General features: G+C 47.2%; 1 protein-coding gene across 13 annotated transcripts in view; it reads right to left on the bottom strand.

Moving 5' to 3' along the window:
- CDH23 (cadherin related 23) overlaps positions 1-23361 on the bottom strand; it is a 207946-nt gene that overhangs the window by 180269 nt on the left and 4316 nt on the right. For all 13 annotated transcript variants that reach the window (XR_009742445.1, XR_009742447.1, XR_009742446.1 and 10 more), the window contains exons 2-3: positions 16226-16294; positions 12159-12236 (exon numbers count right to left, since the gene is read on the bottom strand). Coding sequence is in view for 10 of the 13 variants with exons in the window: in XM_061447947.1 (XP_061303931.1) it covers positions 12159-12236; positions 16226-16289 (142 nt within the window). In the remaining 3 variants the exon portion in view is untranslated. The remainder of the gene's footprint in view (positions 1-12158; positions 12237-16225; positions 16295-23361) is intronic.

Genomic DNA, 23361 nt, shown 5'->3' with positions numbered 1-23361 from the left:
TGGTTTTGATAGAAGTGTTGGCTGAAGCTTTCCCAGGCAAAGGCATTATTGACCTTGTTATCCTGTTTAATAGCAAGTTACATCACAGAAACTACTTCTCATGGAATCGACAGATTGCAGCCACCTCCCACCCTCCACATCTCCCTTGCCTGCTGCTCAGAGAGACAGTCGCAGCCCCTGCCAGAGCACACGCACCCCCACTGATGGCTTGTGCCCATCCCTGGCAGCACCCCAAGCTCCCTCCTGGCAGCAGCTGTTTCCCATGGCTAGCACTTTTCTACTGTAAGGCAACAGTGTTTTGAACAATGTTCTCCCTTTCGGCCAGGTGATAGTAAGTGGTGCAAACCTATACTCAGTTTTTAGGGCCATAAAAACATCTCTCTGGAACAGTGCCAGCCATCCCCTCCTGCCCACAGACATTGCTACTCCTCTCTGCCCTTTGGGAAGGATGGTGTCTAGCCCCCATGTCCCATCCAATCACTCCTCCCATTGGTCTGAATAGCTCCAGACTCACTGGATGCTTTGCTTACCACCATCTCCACTTGCAGTTCAAAATCATAAATAATTTAGAATAGCAGCAGTGCAATGACAATTACCATTTAATAAAGAAAGAAATAGGTGCAGCACCCCTTGACATCAGAGATCCCTGCCCTTCGAGCCTGGGAGTCTGAAAGTGGCTAACCAGCAGAGTAACAGACACTGCTAAACAAAAGGAAAACATTTGCTACCAAAGTTGTGTATTTAAAAAAGCTGCACTGTATTATTCACACATTAATAATAATAAAGGTGTCAAACTGCCACATGAGAAGTTAATCTCATTCAGAGCACAATTAGAGATGCCATTATCCAACCACCTGGGGCCACTTCCACTTTTACAATGTGGTGGGTTTAACAGATAATAGGGATGACACCATGCCTGGCGAAGCAGTTTGCCCAGTGAACTCCCTTGTCACCACCCCGCACAACCCTACTGGCCAGGGCAGCCAAGTATTGGTGTTTCTTGTTCAAAAGAGGCTGCATGAAGATCTGTGCTAGCAAAGTTTTTCGTTTTTTGTTTGGTGGGTTGTATTTTTGGGGGGTATGGGGCTGGGAGAACGGGAGAAAGTTTTGGAGAAAGAAACCCTCTCCAGATGTCCTTACTGAAGAGATCTCTGACACTGTCAGCCCAATCATTGCCCTGGTACTGCCTGAGGGATGCAAAATCCAAGACAGGCTGCTGACACAATGTGCCAGGAAACAACATCGAATACAAAATGCACCAGTTCTCTTTGAGCCAAGGGACTTTTTTAGCATTTTAGGGAGCAAGTCCAGCAAGAGCATCGAGATGCTGAATGCAATTTACACTGCAGGCCAAGCCAGCCTTCCTCACCTTAGCATAGCCTGCAAGGCTACATACAGTTCCCATACGCCTTTCCAGCTCAGCAGTCTGGCAAGGTAGACCAGGTTTCTGTATTTAGCACCACACACCTGCTACTGCCATGCTTTTTCATTCTTGGGTAGGCAGCCAGGATTTTAAATTTGGCCATAAAGGACAAGGTTAAAAAAAAAAAAGTCTAGGGCTGTCTTATAAGCAAGAAAATTATTCTTCATATTTATTAACTGCATTTAAGACTCTGCTGCACATGTCCCATACAAGCCCCTCACAGGGTTTCCTTTTCCACTTCATAACGTAGGAGACTGTGCCATGAGCTGGGGGTTAGACACAGCAGGAGCAAGGCAGAAGACAGAGCCCCCTTTCCCCCACCCAGCAGGATCCCAAGGTGATGTAGAGGGGGTTCCCCAAGAAGCAGAGATGCTGCACCAAAGGCTACAATGAAGCAAAGGTCAACGCTGGAAATGGAGACATGAAATCACACAGCCAGCTAACGAGTCACTCAGCCCAACACCCCAGTGGCATGCTTTTGGGTGAAACTGAAAGAATCCAGATTTTTCTAACAACATCAAAACCAAAGCAAACCAGCAAGTTGTATTTAAAAAGTTCCCCCTCTGCACCTTGCAATCTTGCTCTGCAGCAGGACCAGAATATGTTGTCTCTTCCTCCTTGAGGTGTGAAACAAGCATGTGAAGTAAAACAAAAAACACACCTCCAACTTACAAATTGGAATGCAAAACCCAAGCTTGTCGTTTAAAATCCAGGGAGGCAACAGCTCCTCTGCCTCCTAGGAGACACCTTTTCTACCTGCCATCTGCCAGAAAACGGCTGCAAAGCACCCCAGCCGCCATGGGGTTCGCCCTCCTATGTCCCTTGCTGTCAGGGTTGTGTAAACTTGGAGCATCCTGCCAATTTGTATGGTTTCTGTGAGAACATCCTCTTGCAGCATGATTATGTCAGCTTGGGAGCTGTTTTTTTCCCTTGCCCTCTCCAGTACACAGCCTTAATTTATGTCTATTTCCCCTACACTACCGAAGTACATGGGTAATAGTTTCTGGTTAATGTCCTTTCTTCAAGCTGTCACTCCCAGCGCCATACCTGATGGGACTGCAACAAATTTTCCAGGACAAAGAACAACTTGCAGAAACGAAGGAGATTTTTTTCACATTCCTTTATGCTTTTTTCCCTCTCCTTTACGCTGCTCGGAAAGCCGCTTCAGGGATGGTGAGATGAGATGTATACACAGGATGCTGCTTTCTACATGATCCCCCTCACTTACTTGCCGTACTGTCCCACTACACTGAGTTTTACATCAGTGCTCTTTTTGTACAGAAATATTGTTTTATCTGGGAGGATGTGTCTAATTCGATGTGGATGTCATATGGGAAAAGGTACGTTTCAAGAGTCAAGGTTTCCTGCAGCACGGTTACTTATTTTACGGTCTTCTTGCCATATCTATTTCTTCCCCTCTATTTCCCAAAATCATTAGTAACAACCATTAATCTCTGCCTGCGAGATTTCTCCTCACTTCTCCCCGTATCCCAAATTGTTAGTCTCCCTTGGACTTTCTACATTTTAAAAGTCTTTTTCCCCTCCTATTTTCAAATTAACTGCTTGAAACTGAACAGTGGAGCAAGAAACAAAGCCACATCACTGTTTGTGAAAAGGTATTATGTTCCATAATACGATCTCTCTTAATCAATTAGAAAGAAAAGAGAAAAAGGTTCCTCCGTATTCAGGTACCGAATGGCCCTCCTAATTGCACACATGCAAAAAGACAGCCTACGCAATACAATACCAGAGCCTCAACAGTGCAGGCATTTGACAAACCCATGCAGATGAATGGAATAAAATTGAGTTACTAACCATTAAATGTCAAGTGTTTGAAATCTTTCCCCCTTGTGTAAAGAGCAATATTAATAAATCTTTAAGAAAGGGACCGCACAGAGCTTATTCACTCTTCTGACGACCGCTGCAAATTGAACAGATGTTTTCATTGAGTTGTCCAACAACACTGTCTCCAGCTTCCCCCCCTCCCCCCCCCCAGTGGTTACAGTTAATTCAAAAGCCATCAATGTACAGGAGCAGTTTGACAGGAGGAACCAATTTATTAACTCCTCCTGCCAATCAAGCACATTAAGATATTCAAAGACAGAAAGGTACATTAGCACACGCCAACAATAAATCCGTTTAAAAGCCAGGAGATGGGGAGGGATGGATTCGTGTGACAACACAGAGGTGACCACCCTGTGTGTCCTGTGGGCTCCAAAATTGCAGTAACTGTGATAAAACAAGCTTCCCAAGAGGCAGTCTGGCCACCCACACAATCAACACAGTCAGGGCAGCGCAATGCCTGCCAACATCCTGATCCCAAACAGGGGGTGCTCACCAGGATAACAGCAGTTTTCTGAATAGATGCTTCCCAACAGTGGGAGTTTTATTCCACAGTCTCAGTCATATGGCACATACACATTTCCAGAAGGGCTGTCTCCTACCTGCTTATTTTCTTACAGCGATGTGGTGGTTTTCTGCAATGAGGGCTACCTAAGTAAGTTTCAGATGATTTTGATGTGGGTGGAAAGAAGCTGAACTTTTTTCTTTTGGGGGGGGGGGGGGGGGTGTTTTTTGGCTTTTTAGGATTTCTTCTACACCAGGAAGCTGCAACCACAAATGGACAGAGGTGGGGAAATTGTCTGAATCTTTCATTTATTAAAGACAAAGTAGCACTTCCACAGCAACCAAGTTTAATTAAACGTTTTCTGTAGTTCTTTTTTTGTTTTCAAAAGGTTAGAAATCTGAAACCTGTGTAAAAAGAGTCATGGAGACTACCACAGGATACCTTTTCCAGCAGCACAGCAAAGCGTCTGGAGTTGTTTTCCCCCTCACCCAGCTGCCTTGGGAGCTGGGTATGTGCTTCTGCAGCATTTCATTGATAAACTCTGAACTGCGCAAGTGACTGGGTTCCAGCCCAGCTCAAAAACATCCAACCCCAGCACTCTTCATGCAACGCACCTGCGGCTTCACCGCAGCCCCAGGCTAAATGGCAAAGCATGCTGAGGCACAGAGTGTAACACTTAATGTTTCATCCCTTTCCTCCAAGGCGGCATGAAGTTTGCCTGAGCGTTGTGTAATGCAAAGGAATCATCCTGCCTCCTCTTCTCTTGCTTTGCTCCTCAGTCATCACAATTAGGCAGAGTAGTGAAGCAGATCCAGACTGCAGACATCCCAAATTGAAATGTGTTGTGCAAATACAGAAATAGGAGGAAATGGGGTATATTCTGTCAGCACCCCCCCCCCCCCCTTTTTTTTTTTAAGCTCACATAATCCAAATATAACAAATTCCTGATCTGGCAAAATGCATACATTTGTTTATCACTGTTTGCAACCATAAGTTTTTCTAAAAGGTCCCACCAATAGACTCAAAGTGAACACACAGCTCACCTTTCTCACCAAAAGTAAAAGTTATGAGTGCATGAATATGCAAACAGTACAGGGAAATACTCTTGGCCCATAATACATTCCTCTAGAATATTAATGCCTCCACAAAGATATATATCTACACAACCTTCTACTTTGAAAATACATACACACATATACATGCATATATACTTTCTCCCCTTCCCTGTGTTTTTTACTTTACTAAGCTCGACTCACGTTGTTATCCTTGCTTTATATCAGGTTTATTACCCATGCTAATGTTTCTAATCAGCCAGGAAAAAGGTCCAATTTAACCGAGCTGAGAAAGTACATACATCCAAGCCTGGAAACTCCAGTGTAACAGGGAGCACTCTGTTGAGCACCCAATATCCAGCAAGAAGCCAGCACACAAACAAAGCTCCTGCAGACGGTGCTGTACAGATAATTAATGCTAAAGTCATCTCAGACATAAGAATCACCCCAGAGCTCATTACCACAAACGTACATTTTTCTCCATCTCTTTTGAAAGGGCTCAGCCCCCATGCAAGGGCTCACACACTCGAACATGAAAGGTGGTGAGATCAAATCTTCAAATGGTTTGATGAGGCAGTAACCAAAAGCAAGGTTACCCTGACATGTTAATTAGTCCACATTGCAAATATACTTTTTTCCTTCTCCCTCTCTCTCTCTTTCCCTTCTTAAACATAAGCATTAACATTATTGCCTATTAGCAAAGCAGATACGAGATTTAAGTGATTGATGAAGTGATTAATTTAATGATGCAGGGTTAAGGGTTTGGGTAAGGGAGAGCTTTTTTTCCTTAAGTTTCCTGACGTTGGGAATAACTAATTTTCTAGCCTTAAGTTTTCACTAACGATGCTGTACTTTCTACAGCTCAACAAGTAATTTCATCAATGAGCCTTCTAATGACAAATGGCAGAAAAGGGGGTTGAGTTATGAGAGCTTAAATCCCCTTCTTAAAATACTCCTCAAATACTGCTGTTCATTAAGGACGCTACTACACTTAGAAACAAGGCTGCTGCTTTACAGAACACTCAAGAAGCCTGGAAATTCAGTTTTAAAAAGTAAGTAGCCATTGGATGATAACAGCACTTTCAATTAATACTAGAAGACTAAGGTGATGTTCCTACAGACTCCATCTCTAAAGGAGAATATTCACACCCACTCTCAGCGATGCCCATAATGAAGCTTGCAAAGCAGGTTTCCTATTCAGAAATATCTCAATCTCTCTCACAGCCAGAGACTAGCATATTCCTCTGAAATTATTTTTTGTAAAAGGCCAAATCAATTCTGCTAGCTGCACACACACGCGCACCCCGCTGGGGTGATGGACACATATATGCTCATGCTATCAGCCCAAGGGGGCACACTTCTTCCTGCCGTCTCATGGAAAAAAGACAGCACACACATGCTGCAACACCAGCCCCAAAGCTGCTCAGAGAAAAGGTCATTTAAAATGGCTGGGCTTTGCATGCCTGCCACGGAAGCACAGCCTTTTTGCTGAGTTTTAAAAGCAGAAAAAGCAATGTTTCCCCACACCCTACCAAGGGTAGCAAACTACTTCTGGCCCTGGGAAGATGAGTTGTTCCCCTCACCCTGACTGCAGGGAGGGCAGTAATGCATGGATGGAGCTGGTGAATCACAGCAACTTTGGATGGAGCACCTCTAAAGGTGGTATCTAATTAGACCAAACAGAGGCCATTCTCCACAAATTCAGCCAAGTATGGAGCCGCAGTAAGGAAGCTCCCATACTGTTTAACACAAATTTCTTACAAACAGGTAGGCTTTCCCAAGCTCGCCATCCATCCTATTACTGGAGCCACGACATCTTCCAGAAGCATCTTCCAACTTGCCAAATTTTACTAAAAGCCAGCCTATCTTGCATCATTCACAAAGGCTCTTGCGTTGCTTTGGGGTCCCAATGCATCTTGTGGTACTTTGCTGGTTTTAAGGGGTTAACCCCAAGCTTTAAAGATATCCTCAGTGCTCTTCTGGGCTACACCTCCTTAGTACCCAATTAGCACCTCATTAACAGCCCACAGTGCTTTCTGGTCTTGCCACTGTGACTTTTAACCCCGTGGTGCACACAGTTTAAATTACTTTCTCTTTTTAGCTTTAGCATTTAATTTTGAGCAAGAGGGACACAACAGCATATGCTAGAGCAGCCTTGCCTCCCCAGCAATAATTATATGCCCCTGTAAAGTGAGGAGAGAGGCCAGCAGACACCAAAAGGAAAAGGGTCCCATGGCTACACTGTACTCTTACCCGACAATCCACACCCCCCCCCCCCCCAAAGATGTCCCCAGCAGATGGCCCACAAGCTTCATGCATAGGTATCTGGCCCAAACAGCTCTGAAACAGTTTTATCAGTCCAGAAATATGAAGAGATAAGAGAGCCAGCACTATTTTTGTCCTTCCAGTGATGCATTAGGCAAGTGCCATTCCGGTGGAGCCCAGCCACAGCAGTGGCCAGCAGATGCCTATAGCTGTGGGATCAAACAAGCAGGCAGGGTTTAGCTGAGACAGCCCGTGCTCAATCACACAAAGATAACCATATCTTCAGCAGCAGTTTGAATGGCCCTGCACCCCCAGGGACTTTACCCGGGTGCCAAATCATCTGGCTGCCCAGGACCAGAGCACAGCAGTGAAAGGCTGTGGGAGAAGAGATGATTGCTTTGGAAACTAGAGATACAGCATGAGGAGGATGGCAGCCTTCCCTGCCTGGAGAAGAAAAGCCCTCTAGCCTTCTCATCACCTAGGATAGAAAATCAAGTCATCCACAAATATCAGAGGGACATGCTGTCTCAGAACCATGTGCAGTTACCAGTGAGCACCCTGCCACTGCCTGCTAAATACCAAGCTCCTCTTCCAGTCTTCTTGCAGAACAACATTCTGCCCCAGGAGGCCCCGAAAAGCAAGAGGTGACACACACCAACCTGATTACTTTAATAATCACTACCAGCCAACAAAATACACCTACATTCCAGTGGTTCTCCACTATCCCTGGCCTCTCCTAGGATGCAACAACTTGGGGACCCAGTAAGAGCCACAACTCCGTGGGAAATGTCCACTACAGCTCATTTTGGTGACATGTCCCAAATAGTAAGGTTCAGCTCTGCCCCTCGAAACTTGCTAGAGAAATATCCATATGTTTCAAAGCCCATTTGACTGGTGTGGGTTTCCCTGGTGGACAGGCACGGGGTGAAATCAGCTTTCATCCCAAATTCTTTGTGTCACCTTCTACAAGTGGAGGAGATGGTCTGCTTAATATAGCCTGCTCTGGAAGGGCTTCAGCTTGCCCTGGGCAACTAATCCAAGTTCCCCACTACAGAAAGTCAAACCACACCATCAGAAATTTGCTGGACAGCAAAGCTCTCCTATTCAATGCCAAGAGCCAGACGGCAATACTCAAACATCCAACAGCACAGCCAAGTGCCCAAGCAAGACTATTTCCATATGCATGCTTTCCGACAGAATTTGTGACTCTGTCAATACCACCAAGAGATTTGGGCGTCTCCAGCAATCACCCTCTCTTCTACTGCATTTAACCAAAATTCCTGCAACAGCATTTGGAAGTCAACATCTGCAAGTCCCCAAGCAGGCTTTTCTGTAAGCTCATAGAGGCATGCCCCCTCCCCGCCCCCTGTTCCTGAAGCATGAGCTACTTATGGTGCATTTACCAGCTCAGCAAAAGCTACATATAATAAAAAGGGGCAGAAGAACCCCATAAAATTCATCAGTCATCCACCTTGCCTTCTGAGCACAGTGAACCCAAAGAATGGAGAGCACAGCCCACGCCTCCTGCGAGAGGCATAATGCTGAAGGGAAAGACTAAGGGGCTGTCAGCAGAAAACACAGCCCTATACATTGCACACATGCTTTTATGATTTCAACCTACCCTCTGCCCCCTGTCATGTGTATGTCCTCACCTCCTTGCAGGCACCGAGCTCAGTGTCCCCCTGGCCACCCGTCCCTCCACATCACAGTGGCACTGGTCTGCTGAGTCAGGGAGCACACAAGGCCTGTAAGCCCAAAACCCCTGCACCCAGCCACGCTCTGAGTGCTGAGCCAGCACCACTTGTGTATCACTCAGCAGCAGCCCTGACCACAGGACTTGCTGAGCTAGAGGTTCTCCTTAGCCCTACACTGTCATGGGTTAACAAGCAGGAGAAGATGCTGAGGCAGCCAACTATGGGGGATCCAGGGCATCCCACCAGGCAGTGGAGGTGTCATCCTGGTTCTGCTCACAGGAGAGCATCATAGCAACCTGGTGAGGCAGAGAGCCCAGAGCCTCAGCTGCACACTCTCCTGGCCAGAAATAACTAGAGGAATCAAATAGCAGGCAGCCTTGGCAGGAGCCCCTGGGGAGCCCAGCCTCACCACCTGCCAGGTGCCTCCCAGGCACCTTTCCCAGCTTCACCAGCATCATCTCACACTCGCATTGCCCAGGGAGTGGTCAAGCTTTGCAACTACATCCTGGTGGGTTTCCCCTCCAGATTGAATCCCCTCCTGTAGTTTTAGGTGGGGCATGCATGACCAAAATCTGATGGTTAGGATGGAAGCATTGTCACCAGACCACACAGGCAGCCATGCCCCTGACATGCAATAGCAAAGCCAAGTGCATGTTATCAGCTCTGGAGCAATGATTAAAGCGTTTCCCACTCTTTTAAGACAACGTTATTCCAGCGATGCTATGACTTATCACTAGGATGAAGGGAAAGTAGAACTGCGCTCGTCTAAATGGCCTCCTTTGTCATGCATTTTGCAAGGCATTGAGGCATGAAAACTTTCAGAGAAACTGGGTGAATCCAAGCTAGGTGGTTATCAGGCTAGTTACAGACCCGACATGATGGATCATCTTCATTTTCCCATTCCTGTCCTGCATACAGCAAATCCATTTGCTGGGCAATTAGACTCCAGTCATTACATTATGCTAAAAAGACATTCCTTTTGCAGCACAGGAAACCCCAACCAAGAGAAACCCAGAGCACTGCCTGCCCATCCCCACCTGCAGCAATGCCACCTCCCCAGCACACCAGTGAGCATCACACTTTGCCAGAGACCTCCAGCAGCTCACCTGGTGTCAGTATCCATGCCACTCTCCCTTACCCCCAGCCCTCAAAGGTTTTGGATTAAATGAAATGGCCCTTGGAATGATTTTGCTAAAAGCAGTGAGCAGCACAATAAAGACAGACAGACCTTCTCCTGCAAACTCTTTTTATAAGGGCTGTTAACCAGCCAGTACTCCCTTTCGGAGTAAAACACACAGTGATCGAGCTACTGTCAGCTGATATGGGTTCTGCAGGTTCCCCATCTCTCTCATGCCACCACAGCCCAACCAGTCATTACCCCTCCTCCTCTTCTCCAAGCATCTCCCGCTTCTCCTGCAATTTCTTTCAGAGCCCCTTCAATTGCTTCTGCCTTCCTCGAGCTCACGTCTCCAGTTCCCTTTGTGTGTGTGCACGTGTGTGTGCGTGTTTCCATTACTTCTGGGCGAAATAACTGACTAGAGGGTCAGTCCACCTGAAAATTGCTCTCCCCAGACCTAAATCGAACAGATGGGCATTGATGATGTTTTGGGAGAAATTAATCAGCCTGGACCAGCGGCAGCACCAGCAGCTCCCTTGGCCCAGTCTCGCCTAATGAATTCTGAGCTCTCTGTCTTAATGGCTCCTGACAAGACTAATTTACTCTTGTAAGTGATTAGAGGGGGAATGATCTCTTAATTGTTGCTTAAGATTCCTTTCAACATGGCAGGCAGCAAGCAGGGACTGCTGGGTTTGGTGCTAGGTGAGGCTGCCTCCCAGGATGCCTTAGTGAGGGGAGGACAGGGCTGCACAGGGGTGTTCAGTCAGTCCCATGGTGATGGGCACTTCTAACAGATCTCCAAAAAGGAGATGGTGGGCTTTTTTCCCCTAGGAAAGAGGCACCACATACTGTTCTGCTACTTACACCTCAGTCAGAATATACGAAAGGTGTTCCCAGATGATGCTTTAAAAAAATAAAAATAAAAATAAGCCTAACTCAGAAAGCATCTACCAACAGCAGAAAACACAGAAACACTGTTTTCCAACATTTTCAAGGCTGACATTTCCCTCTGGCACATTTGGAAACAAAATCCCAGGGTGCCAATATTCTTATGAGTGAATTTCATTTCTGTACAGTGTAATACAAAGTTTAAAAAAAATAAAATTCAACCCCCAAAGTAATTCCAAGAACAATTTTACTCGCACAATATCTCACTGGAAAGCAGACTGTCAGAAATCTTCCCCCATTTTCTGTCAAAATAGGAGTTCAGTCCAATTCCCATAAGGTATTTCAAGCTTTGAGAACCACGTACTCAGTGAGGAAACATCTCCATTAAGCTGCTCCCAACCAGCTCTCACTCCTGCTCTTGCACAGCTGCTTCCTTCCCTGGGACTTGTCCGGGACACATCCAACACTAAGTGTGTCACTGGCAAGTGAGGGGCAGGGAGCGTACTGAGAACAAAGCAAAGAAACCAGGTGTGAAGTAACCTGTAAGGGGGGGGGGGGGGCTCTGAAACACCATGAAAAATAATGTGGATGGAAGCCATGGGGGATGGAATTAGAAAAAAAATTACAGTGAGTTCAGGTCCTTCCTTTCCTTACAGAGTTTGCAGTTTGCCTTCTGCTGTGAGTAAACGCACCCAGGGAACAGTGTTCAGTCTTATTGCACTTTGCAAATAAACCTGAACATCACCAAAGACAGAACTTCCCAGGCAGACTGCTGCAGCTCCAGCAAGTCTTCTCCTGGGGATGCATCTTTGTGCAGAGCTCAACTACCACCCAGGAGCTTCCACGCCACCCACCTGAAACTCACCAGCAAGACTCTATGCATCCTGCCTACTTGCTCAGACATCACAGGCTGCAAAAGGTGCAACTGAGGGATCCCCAAAGAAGAGACAGCTGGAAGCTCTCACTGAGATAAGCAATCACTGGAGGAAACCTCTTGAAAGCTTCAGTGTTGACTTTGGTAAGGCAAGAGCCCTTTTTTAAGGAGGTTGCTGTTCAGGCTGCATAGTTGAAAGAGGCATAGATGCAAGAAAGAGCCACCGTAGCCTCCTTCCCAGCCGCCCTCTGCTCCAAATCGATTCCTCCCACATTAAAAGCCAGTCACAAGCCCTGATTGAAGACCACAAGTTTAATGGACTGAGAGTCTGGAAAGAAGCCGAGAATGACTGGGTCGATTTCTGCATTTACTAAAAACCGATCCCTAGCTAAATAAACTAATGTACATCTGTCAATCAAAAGAAAAGCATTTCTTTAAAGTTCTCCATCACAGGGTTGGCAGCAGCAGATCCCCTTTCCATTGGCACACCCCACTTACCCACAGGAGTATCCTCATTGATCAGCAGGTAGGTGTCAAAGAAGTAGTTTATGAAGTACGGCAGCCGATTGCCCCAACCTGGGAAGAGGACAAAAGCAAGGCGTTATTTCCCTGCCATGTCACGCACAGGCCAGCATGGCTGGGAGAGGCTCAGGGCACAGAGAGATATACATGCCACTTGGCATCATGATGGCGAGGAGTAGCTGTGAGATGAGGGCTAACAGGAAAGAAACCACCGTGTGGTCCCCTGTAGAAGCTGGCTGGGGAGACACTTCCCTCTGCCAGCCTTTGTTTTTTTAGTATTTTTTTTGCAGGGTGGAAGCAGAGGGGAAGGGGGAAGCCAACAGCTTGGGGACCAGGAACACCAATTATTGTTTTAGCGCATGATTAATACCTTTGCTTCATTCCCACGGTTGAGAGCCTTTCGCCTTGTCAGCCATCCCTGCAAAATCCAGTGTGCCTCTCATCACCCAATCACCTTTCCCTCTAATTGCCTCCTTTCACCTTTAATAACCAGGCTCACTTCTTTCTACTTCCTCTTTTACAGAGCTGGAAGCTCATGAGCCTGCCCCCGGCCCGCAGCACCCTCCACCTCAGCCTCATTAGGTAACAGAGTTAAGTGCAGAGCACGTAGAATGACAACTACAGCCTGAACCTGGGAAAAAAAAAGTCAACCTGGAAAGATTTACCATTAAAGGGATGTAGGAAAAAGAGTGGTGGGAGAGAAATAAAACGATTTTCCAAAAAGATTTGGTGTTGAGCAGTCTGTGTCCGAAGAATTTGTTTTCCTTGATACACAGCCAGAGCTGGCCAAGCCTGCAGGCTTTTAAGAAAGGCATTTCAGCTGCCAGGGACCAAAACCAGGGCTGTGCATGGGAAAGCAGAGGTTTAATTAAACTGGTCCAGCCAAAACAGCTCATGTCCACTGATGAGGAGGCACCACTTCAGACAAAGGCACAGCAACCCCCAGATGAGATCAGCTGTCTAGGTTTCCCTGCTGGCACTACAGTTTGCCACCACCCTCCTGCCCTGCTCTTCAGCATCCCACCTTAAGAAACAAGAACCAGACCAAGTTTCAGAACCCTTTTTGCCTGCCCAAGTTCCCAGTGGAGGAAACGTGCTTCTGACACCTTTTGAGCACAGGTCCCAGCTTTGCTCCCTCACAAACCTGCTTAGCACCCACAGGAAACACCCTTAGGGGGAACATGGGCACAGGATAGGGGAGTAGCAGCCTGGAGTCTTCCCAGGCTCCTTCTGTAATAAGACAGGTATTTTCATCACTGCCCTGTTCCCGAAGGCACCAGGTCTGTTAAACGCCCTGAGAAGTGAGAAAGCACTAGAGGCAGTGCTCTTGCAAAGGCACATTTAAATCTCAGCCTCTGGAGTTAAGTACCTGGAAAGAAAATGAGAAGGACCCCAACAAAATGGGTTATTTAGAGCTAATGGCATCTCTGGAGGCTTTGAAGCACACTTGTAGCTGGCTGCCGTGCCAGGTCCAGCAGGCTTTGAAGGGGGCAGATGAAGCTAAAACACACCAAGCAGCCTTACTGCAGGGAACTCAATTCTGCAACCCCCTCGATTTCGAAATACATTTGTTAATATTACCAGTATACTAAAAATCAGTTGCAACTTCCAAATCCAGCAGCTGCATTAGGTGCTGGGAGGCATTCAAACTACCAGTCTGAGAGCACAGAGAAGCTATATGTTAAGAGAAGAGGGCAACTGGCACCTGAGAGCTGGGGAAAGCTGAACAAGGGTCTAGAGGCAGAACTCTGCTTCGGGCTGCAAATCTCAGGATAAAGACCAAGGCTGTCACCCCACTGCAAGACCGTCAGTATTCAGAAGGGCAGTGCACATTGGGAGGCAATGGAGGGAAAGCATCTGAATGATACAAAAACGTGGGTCAAAAGATACAAACTATGGCAAATGAAAACCATCCCCTTAAAACCATCATTTCCACCATACACTCTATTCCTTCTTCACATGCTACCAACAGGCTTCAAGGGATCATGATCAATGGTGTTTCAATGTGCTGGGTATTTTCTTCCACATTATTCCTGTAAAGCCTGCACCCACATTGCCCTTCAGAGTCAGTACTCACATCCTTGACCACTGCTCATCCAACAACATGGTAATCATGGACCTGTTTTCCTGGTTAGCATCCCTCAGTCCCTTCTAGCCAAGAGATTATGAAGGTCTTTGCTTATCTCTAGTGACTGCAGTACCTGGGTAGGAGCAGGCAGACTCCACTGCCCTGCCAGAGCTAAACCCTCTTCCAAATGCACCAAGCCCACTTAGCCTTCATTGCTACATTTACCCTCGCTAATTGCTTCACTAGGAGCTTCCCAAGCCATCTGGGAAGAGGCATTCCATCACCTGCAGTCCCCAAAGCATACGGCAGGGTGTCAACACACTTCTCCCAATTCCAGGCTCAACATTGCGCCAGCACTTGCCTATCAAGGCCAGGCACTCCTCAGAGAGATGACAACCAAAATCTGGGCAGGGCAGGATTTAGGATACACTGCTGATCCGCAAGCTTCCAAATCCCCATTTCCCTGCACCGCCTCTCCGAAGGGTTTGCAGCTTGCTATCACCTACCCTCTGTGTCCAGCCAGGCACTCAGAGCAGGACCATGAACACACCAGCTATGGGTGCTGTGACCAACTGCACAGGGAAAGATGAAGGAGCAAGTCCCCAGACAGGCAAGCAAAACCCACCATCCCAGTGTACTTCAATGGGATGTACTGGACCAGTCACATAAGCAATATCCCAGGAGGGCAAGGCAGGGGGCAAATTTTAGGAGGCTCAGACTGGGGCGAAGGACTTACTGGGTTGTCTTCTTTACTTATTTTTCCACTTCCAGTGGAATGGCAGGGCAGTTAACTAGTGAGGCTATACTTGATCCAATACGACACCCGGGGACGATTGACTTGCACTTGTCAGTCACAGCTAATGTCATCCCTCGACTGCTTAATCAGGCTGCCAATCTGGGCAAGTCATCTTGAGGCTTTAGTAGGGGAAAAACCCTGCCTTTATTCCAAAGGGCACAGTGCTATCAAAATGGACACATGCTTGCTATTGTTTATCAGCAAGTGCCACACAAGAACACATCCTCCGGCCTCCCTCTTCCCCCACCAGCACCCAGGGGCTTTAGCTCATTCATTTAACAATCCCGATTTTCATGGAGCTTTGCTGTGCATTTACAGCTCACCCTGTGATACGCCAAAGCCCGGTGCGAGAGGCACATTTTTTACACCAGAAAGCAGTTGTCCCACAAGCTTACACCCAGCAGCTGGGCTGGAACCCCCCAGCCCACTGTCAGAAGCCAGGGAGCCAGGGACAACCAAGAGCATCATGCTCACAGGGCAGAGCCCGGCAATGGGAGGAAAGCTGACCATGGAGGCTCTGCCTGTCCAGAGCCCTGCCCTTCCCTCCAGCCAGAATTAGAACAGAAGTTTTGCAGCTCAGAGAGAACTTATTTCCCATACAACATACATTAAAGCACAGTTCAGGTAATAATTTTGCTGCTGAAAGCACAGGGAGAACCCTGACAGTAATATCCCTGCTGAACAGCTAACAAGCTTCTGGTTTTCATCCTTGCCTTTTATCTGCTCCAACTAATTTCCTTTAGGTTTTACTGACACAAAATGACCTATCAACATGTCTATCTCTAGGTCCACCACCAGCTCTGACTTCGTCAACCCAGACCAACTAGCCCCACCAGTGCATCATCCTCCTCCTCCAAGCATCTTTCCAGTCCCACCCTGTCTCTCCCAGGAAGGACCACCTTGTGCTGCATGTGTCCTTTTACTGACTGCAAGAAATGTGGCTGCATGGGAGCACAATATGCAGACCCCTAGGCCCACATGTGATAGGGCTGGGCGATCTGCTTACCCATAGCAGCCATATCTCCCCTTGACTGCAACAATGCTGCTCTGCCTTCAGATATTCATCAGGAAACCACAAACACATAAAATAGTACCCTTGTGCCTTGCAGACATGAAACCCAAGCAGGGAGAGGAAGGGAGAGAAGAGCACAGCACTGAGCAGGCAGTAAGATGACTTACCCAGAGAGACCAGCTCCAGGAAGAAGAGAAGCAGAAAGTTGCCGGCAGCAGAGTGACGCTTCATGGCTCCTGACAAAGAAGACAGACAGTGTCAAGTCTGGTGCTTTACGGATATTACCTTGTCTCCCCAGAGCAGACTTGGGGATGTAGTCCTGCCCCAGCTTGCATCTTAGTGACCCTGCACCGCAAGGGGACACTCAGGATACCAACATTTTGTCAACGCTTGCCTTTTATACAGGGCACTTCACCAAGAAATGCTGCCACGACTACTTTCCTTGGTTCATGCAGCTCAAACCACCCTCTTGGCAAGTGCCAAATGCAAACCAGGATTAACCTGGTGTAGGTGATATGCTTTTTTATTTTCCACTTTCTAAAGCATATTTGCTCATCTTATGACAGGGGATAAGCCACCGTGGCCCTTGCAGTCAGGACTGGAGCAGAAACAGCCCCAGCTGAGACAAGCAGCTCAAGCACCAGGTGAGGTGTTATGGGCAGCAAAGAGCTGCTGCAACCCAGGAGCAAAACAGCAGTGAGCCATCAGCACTGGGATTTAAGATGTTTTGGCAGGGCTGCATGGGAAGCTTGACCCAGAATCACTGAAGAGGCACCAGGATTTCAGAGTACAAAGCAGAGCCCCTCAAACCTCTCAAACCACCCAGGCAGCTGCAAAACAGGCACTGGAAGCAGACAGGCTTGCAAATGTGCCTGCATCCTACTCTGCCTCTCAAATTTCCCTGGCTTCGTATTCAGCACAGTACATGACTCCTCGCAGCGAGGCAGCAGAACAAAACAGTAACAGAGAGCTGCTTAGCACGGCTACATCCTCGCATGGTTTTCAGACCATTAAATACAAAGCTCTTCCAGAATCAATCCCACAAAACCTCAAAGTCACGCTTTATGAGGAAATTTATGCATGTGATATTTTAAAACACTCCACCCCAGAGGCAAGTATAAATCATGTATGTTACACACAGTACGTAGGCACAACAGAACCCCCCAGGCAGCTCACACAGAGCCTGAGGCAGACAGCACATCTAAGTGACCTGCCTCTGAAGCTCTCCATATTTCTGCAGGTGCTGTGAAAGGTGTGGGGCACAGCAACATTTTCATACCAGCTCAGCACATTCCATGCAGCAGCAGACCCAGGGACACAAAAGGCAGGGAGCATACGTGACAGGCAGTCTTTTGGACAGCAAACACTGACATGAACCCATAGTTGAATGCATAAGCAGCTCCCACTTGAGATCAAAAGCTGACCTGAGCCATGAGAGCTGAAACGAGTAATAAATCACATCTTCCATCCACCAGCCTGAGCAGAGACTTGTTACACTTGTGACTGCTCACATACACAGTGAGTTTTGGTTCACCCAGCACTCGCAGCACTTGGAGAACAGCTCACTAAAGCAACAGGCCTGAATAAGCTGCTGTGATATGCGATTCCCACCTGGGGAGTACTCATAAACCAAAGGTGCCACCTTCACCCACCATCACTCTCCATTAACCCTCAAAGCAGCAGCTCAGCCCTTTACAGTATCCTGCTCTATACACACTAGAGGCAATGACAGTGAACAGTTACCCTAAAGCTGGCATTGTGCTGGGCACGGGCTGCAGCTCTGACTCCAGGTAAGGGTGGAGAGCTTTATACCCCACTGCCACCCTAAGATATGCATGGGCACCCCACGGGGTGGTCCTTACATCTGCAGGGGAGCCTGCATCCCCGCAGGAATGAGTGGATGCTCCTAAAGTTGCTTCAAAGCAATAGCTACACACATTTTTACTGATAGGTGTGTCAGCGAAGTCAGTTCATAACAACTCTGTCACCATATAAAGGGCCCTGAATTCTAATTTCTTCAGCTATTTTGCCACATGAGAGTCTCTGGGAGGAAAAGGTCTTCACCTAGGCAAGAAAAATGGTGCTGTGGCCTTTTTTGTGCATCTTCAGGAAATCCAGCACAAGCCCAAGGACACTTTAGGGATCAGCGCTGCTTAACTTTGAGGTGTACCATGCCAATCTCCCCAGAAAACACAGGGCAGGAGAGTTCAATCCTCCACCTCCCAACAAGTTTCTGACTTCTGAGCATTCAATATCAGCAGAGCACCCAAAAACCCAGTTTCTAAACTAAAATTACCTCTTCCCCAGGAGCCAGGGATCCTATCAGGACCTTTAAATCTTTAGATTTGGCCAAAAGCAGAATAGACTCTTCCAATGACAAAAACCACCAAACCTTTCAGTTTTCCTCTGCTTTAACAGGCTTTGGGGGAGGAAAAAAATCTCAGATATAGACAACACCACCGTTTCAGGCCCCTGCATCCTTTCAGGCCAGCATCAAGCCCAGGGTGCAGAGCCAAAGCTCACTGTGCCGCTGCCAGAATGGATGCGATGGAGACGAGCAAGGCAGCCCAAGCCTGAGCAATTCCTCTGTCTTCTGCTGTGCCAAAATGCCACTGAGGAAGGTGCTAACTTTCTTCTAAACCAGCACCACTATCAGCCCAAGTGAGCGGAAACATTATTTTCCAGCTTCACAGACCATGTTTAAAAAGCAACAGGGCAGTGGAAAAACAATTTACATGATGTAGAAATAAAGGCAGTTGACAGATCTCCTTTCGAGTGTCATGATAAATCTAAATATTGTATATTCCAAGTCAGTCACTTCATTATGTAAGTAATTGCCTGAAATGTCATTTTGATTTTGTCTGTCTTCATTAATATTGCAGCTCTTCACTGGTTCTCTGAGATGGTTCACTCGAATATTGCAAATTTAGGAATGGGATTGAGAAATCTCCAGGGAGAACTTAAAAATTGTGACTAAGAGCATATTAAATTGCACCTTCTGCCTCAAAGAGGCTCTTTGTAGGAAACATTCAGTGCAGTTTCCAGCATAATAATGTCTCTGGGCGAGCCATCTCAGGGAACTTAACTGTTGTCTTCTGGCTGCAAAAGCACTAATGTTAAACCAGAGATTTCCCAGTCCACTGGCAACCGCTCCCCAAGGCACGGGAAGCAGCAGACAGAACTGCATTAAATGGTGATGGATGAGAACTGGAGGAGCCTCTACTGCTGAAACACTGCTTTGCAAAGAAGTCCAGGGCTTGAAAGTTTAGGAACAAGCTCAGGTCAAGCAGAGGTTTTTCAGCCCACTTGCCCCAGCCTGTACAAGCCTGGGAGGTGGCTTTTTAGCTGCTTAAGCAACATTGCTGCATCCCTAAATATGGCAAAGGTCCCACCTGTTTGGCTACACAGACAGCGTGCTCAAGTCCTTGGCACACGTTAATCCAAGTGAAGCTGGCAGCAAGGTTCCAAGAGCCCTCTAGCCTATCACCTCAGCAAAACATTGGAGTAGAGATGCTCCTGCTTCTTGAGCCCAGGCCACATACTGCTCTTGGGGTGCTTAAGCATTGGCTTCCAGGCTTTGCACCTGTATTGGTTATTTTTAAATGCACTATTGGGGCACTTGTATATGATAATGGCTTGCCTGCATACAAAACACAATTGCCTCCATCAGAGCAACGGCAGTGGGTTCTCTGGCGGCTGTCTTGCTGGCTTTCACATTTGAGCTGCTGCTGGCATCTTTAATCGCTCTGCAAACCCCTCGCCCCTCTCCCCCACCTGGCCTTCCCTTCCCCAAACAGCACCGCAACACTTGTGCCTCAGAATTTATAGTGTCAGCCTCTGTTTGCTCTGAGCTGTTCCAGGAGCATAAAGAAGAAATGAAAGTGTAAATCAAGGCGTCTCCCAAATGGCTTCCATGTGAGGAAACTACACTCCTTTCCAAAAAAACCCTTCTTCAGCGATGCAACACAAATTGTGTCCCCCAAAGAGGGGAGCCCATCAACCAGAGCTGCCCACCAGCAGCATTTGCTCTTTCATAGGCAGAGTGGAAGGCCATGAGCTGCTGCCAGGATCCCACCAAACCTGTGGCATCCAGCCAGCAGCTGGAAGACTCCTTTCCGCCCAGCTCACCATCCATGCCCTCTCTCCCTCCCCAGCTTCCTCTATCACATTGGCCACCTCAGAAGAGCAGCCAGGAGGATGCTCCAACAGGGGCCATCACCAAATGTGCATCAGAGAAACCACCCCCATGATCCTCTTCAACAAAGCACATCATGTGGCACCAACCCTCACGCCAAAACACAGCAGGCTGCAGAGGCACAGCGGCTCCCGGTTTCCCAGGCTTCTGCTCCTCAAATGGAAGCACCACTAGAAATTCACCTTTTCTTCTTATAATTGCTCCTTGGCCAGGTCTTTACAATAAGTAGGATTCAAAAGGAAAAAAAGTAAAAGTTAATTTTTATTTCTTTTTTCTCCACATATCGGCATGAGCTATACACAAATCATAATTCCTAAAAATAACAAATTGCAGAACAGGGTAATCAGAAGTAAATTGATATTGATAAATAAGCTTTTCTTCCATGCGGTAGGTGGTTTATTTTAATCTAATGAGTTTTATATTTTCTGAGCTTTCAGATTCCATGATGAAGAGCCGTCCGTGCTAGAATTACGAAGCACTTTGAAATATTGTAATTTTATGGCTCATTTTGTCAGGACTCTTGAAAATGAGATTTGTTCCCAGTGAAAAAATTTGCCCTTTTTTTTCTTTTATTCCCCGCAGCGAAGGAAAAAATTTCCTTGTTAAATAAATACAGGCCAGTGTATTTTTATGCAGAGGCGGGTGGATGGCTGCACACAAAACAGGGGCAAAGGGGCACAGCTGCTGGCGGCTGCCACAACCCACCTAAGCCCTGAGACACTGCTGGCAGGAGAAAGAGTGAGAGATGCTCTCTCCCCTTTCTTCACCCCAAAAGCAAAGCTGAGGTTGGAGGCACAGGTGTTTTCTCCCCACCCAGCCCATGGTATACCCACAAAGTCAACAGCAAGCCTGAGTTTCTCTGTGCTGTGCTTCCAGCTAGCACCAATGAGTGGTATTTAAACCTTTATTCTAGGAAGGAAAAAGCTAGAGCTGTTACTTGCTAACAACAAATAACACCAAAGTCTCCCACATTTTCAGCAGTTTACTCCCATTTCAAAACAAGGACTGGAGTGAAAACACCTTGTTTGGGGCTGTGAGAGCTTTGCTTTCCCATAGGTAACAAGTTTTAACTGCAAGATGGCATTAACACATTGCTTAACCAAAAGCCCGAGACCAGAGGAAAATGTCATGTTTGAGCTTCTCAGTACATGCAGGAAAACTTTGTCTGGATTGGAAGTGAAATTGGTTTTCCAAGTCATTGCAACTGCCATAAAATAATCCTTGATAACTGCTCAGCTCTGCATTAGCAACATGCAAACCCTCCACTGTAACTGCGGTATCCCCAAGGAAAGTCATTTAGTGCTACAAGTACAAGCATCCAATTCACTTCTTCGTTCATGCACTATTATAAAAACCATGGGAGCCTCAGGAAGGTGGACCCCCATTCCCTGATGCAGCAGTCACTGCCCCCCATCCCTCCATGGCAAAGGCAGCATCTTTCTTAGGTAGGTGGAAAAGAAGATGGCCTGGGTTTTTGGGGGTGTTTTACTTGTTTGTTTCGGGGCTTGGGGGAGAGGGTTAGATTGTGGCAGCACTGGTTGCTATGATGCCTATGGTGACTGGCAATCATTTTTCCAACACAAAACCTCACTTAAACTGGAATGACAGCTTCTAAATTAGGAGACAGACTGGGATAGGGTATGGAGAAGAAGCTGGCAGGCTCCCAGCTCTGCTGGTTCTCAGGCTGCACCAGCACAGAACCCAGCATGCAGAGGTAACGCAGCAAAGCTGCAGAGCAGGTGATGTTAACGTGGGATTAAGAGGTGGAAAAGCAGCCAACAGCAATGGAACTTAGCTTATTGGAAAAAAAAGATAAGGGGTAAAAGGGGTGAGAATTACTACTTTAGGAGGCAGTAGAAAGCTGAAATAGATGAAATGACATGCACAGTCTGGTCTCACAAGACAGGAACCTCTATCCAGCCTCTTTGAAATATAACCACTATGGACAAAGTGGCAAAGGTAAAGATGCTAAAGGCCTGACCCAAGGCCTGATGGTGAAGGGGAGGCCAGCTGCTTCCTTCTTGTGCCCTGTCTGGAAGAAGGAAGTCTTGCCTGCTGACCAAGGCCAGGCAGCAGTTTGGCTGGACTTCCAAGCACTACCATCAAAACAGTGCAGAAGTGTCAAACATCCTCAGGCTCTAACACATTTCTGTGTGAGCCTGTAACGTTGCCACGCAGCCTGTTGCTTGCATATCCGGGGAAGTCCTGTCTGCACTGCCTCAGATGCATACATGCAACTTCTGTTTGGTTTGGATTTTTTAAGGGGGGGGGGGGGGGAGAAAGAAAGAACATTTGTGAAGAGGAATTTAAAAGCATTCGTTTAAATATTGCCCACTGCATTTACAGAATAGCAAACACACTCGGCAGACATGCAGTGTATGACGACAGCTCAAGCCCCCTGGCTCATGCTGGCCCCTACAGCATGGGAGCGAAGCCGGGTTCTTGGCAGGGCTGTGCACTTGGAGTGACAGGGAGGGACTGGCATGACACCTCTCTCCTTGCCACCCTCAGGTGCAGCTTTGGAAGTGAACATCACCTTTTTGCAGCAGCAGGAGGAGGAAACACGTTGTAAGCTTCACTTTAAGAAGTGCACCCGTAACAGTGTGAACAGTGCAATAAAAAAAATTCAGCATCAACTCCAAGAGTAACCCATCAGCCACACAACCAGGAGCTCTTGGCAATCAGTAACCAAACTACATTACAAAGCCCTGCCAGATAAGATGGGTTAAATAACTTCATCTTCCTTGACAAACACTCATCACAGCTGGTGCCACTCCAAGCCCCATCAGCACAGGACCCCAAGTACATAGGATCTCATCCTGTCTCTATGTCTCCAGCTACTCCTAAGTTCCAGGCTGGATGTTCGCATCACTAAAAAGAAGCAACAAGGCTATTTATTCAGTCCTCTTGTAACTCAAACTGCAGGCTGGAAAGGTAGATCTTAAAAAGAGAGAGAAATAGGGGTGCTTGGGGTGGGAGAGAAGACTCAAAACACATCCCAAGCAAAAAAAAAAATCATGCTCACACTTAGCGCCCTGAGCTGCAAAAGCTCTCAGGCCATTTCTTGCTTCATCCAAATCAAGAGAAAGTGTCCTTGCTGCTTTCGCA

Source organism: Pezoporus flaviventris, unplaced genomic scaffold (genome assembly GCF_033815535.1).
Source record: "Pezoporus flaviventris isolate CSIRO_AGI_PZ_B2104156 unplaced genomic scaffold, CSIRO_AGI_Pfla_v1 ptg000001l, whole genome shotgun sequence".
In the NCBI taxonomy this organism is placed as follows: Eukaryota; Metazoa; Chordata; class Aves; order Psittaciformes; family Psittacidae; genus Pezoporus; species Pezoporus flaviventris.
The sequence above is the reverse complement of the archived record's forward strand: the minus strand, read 5'-3'. Positions and strand labels throughout refer to the sequence as shown.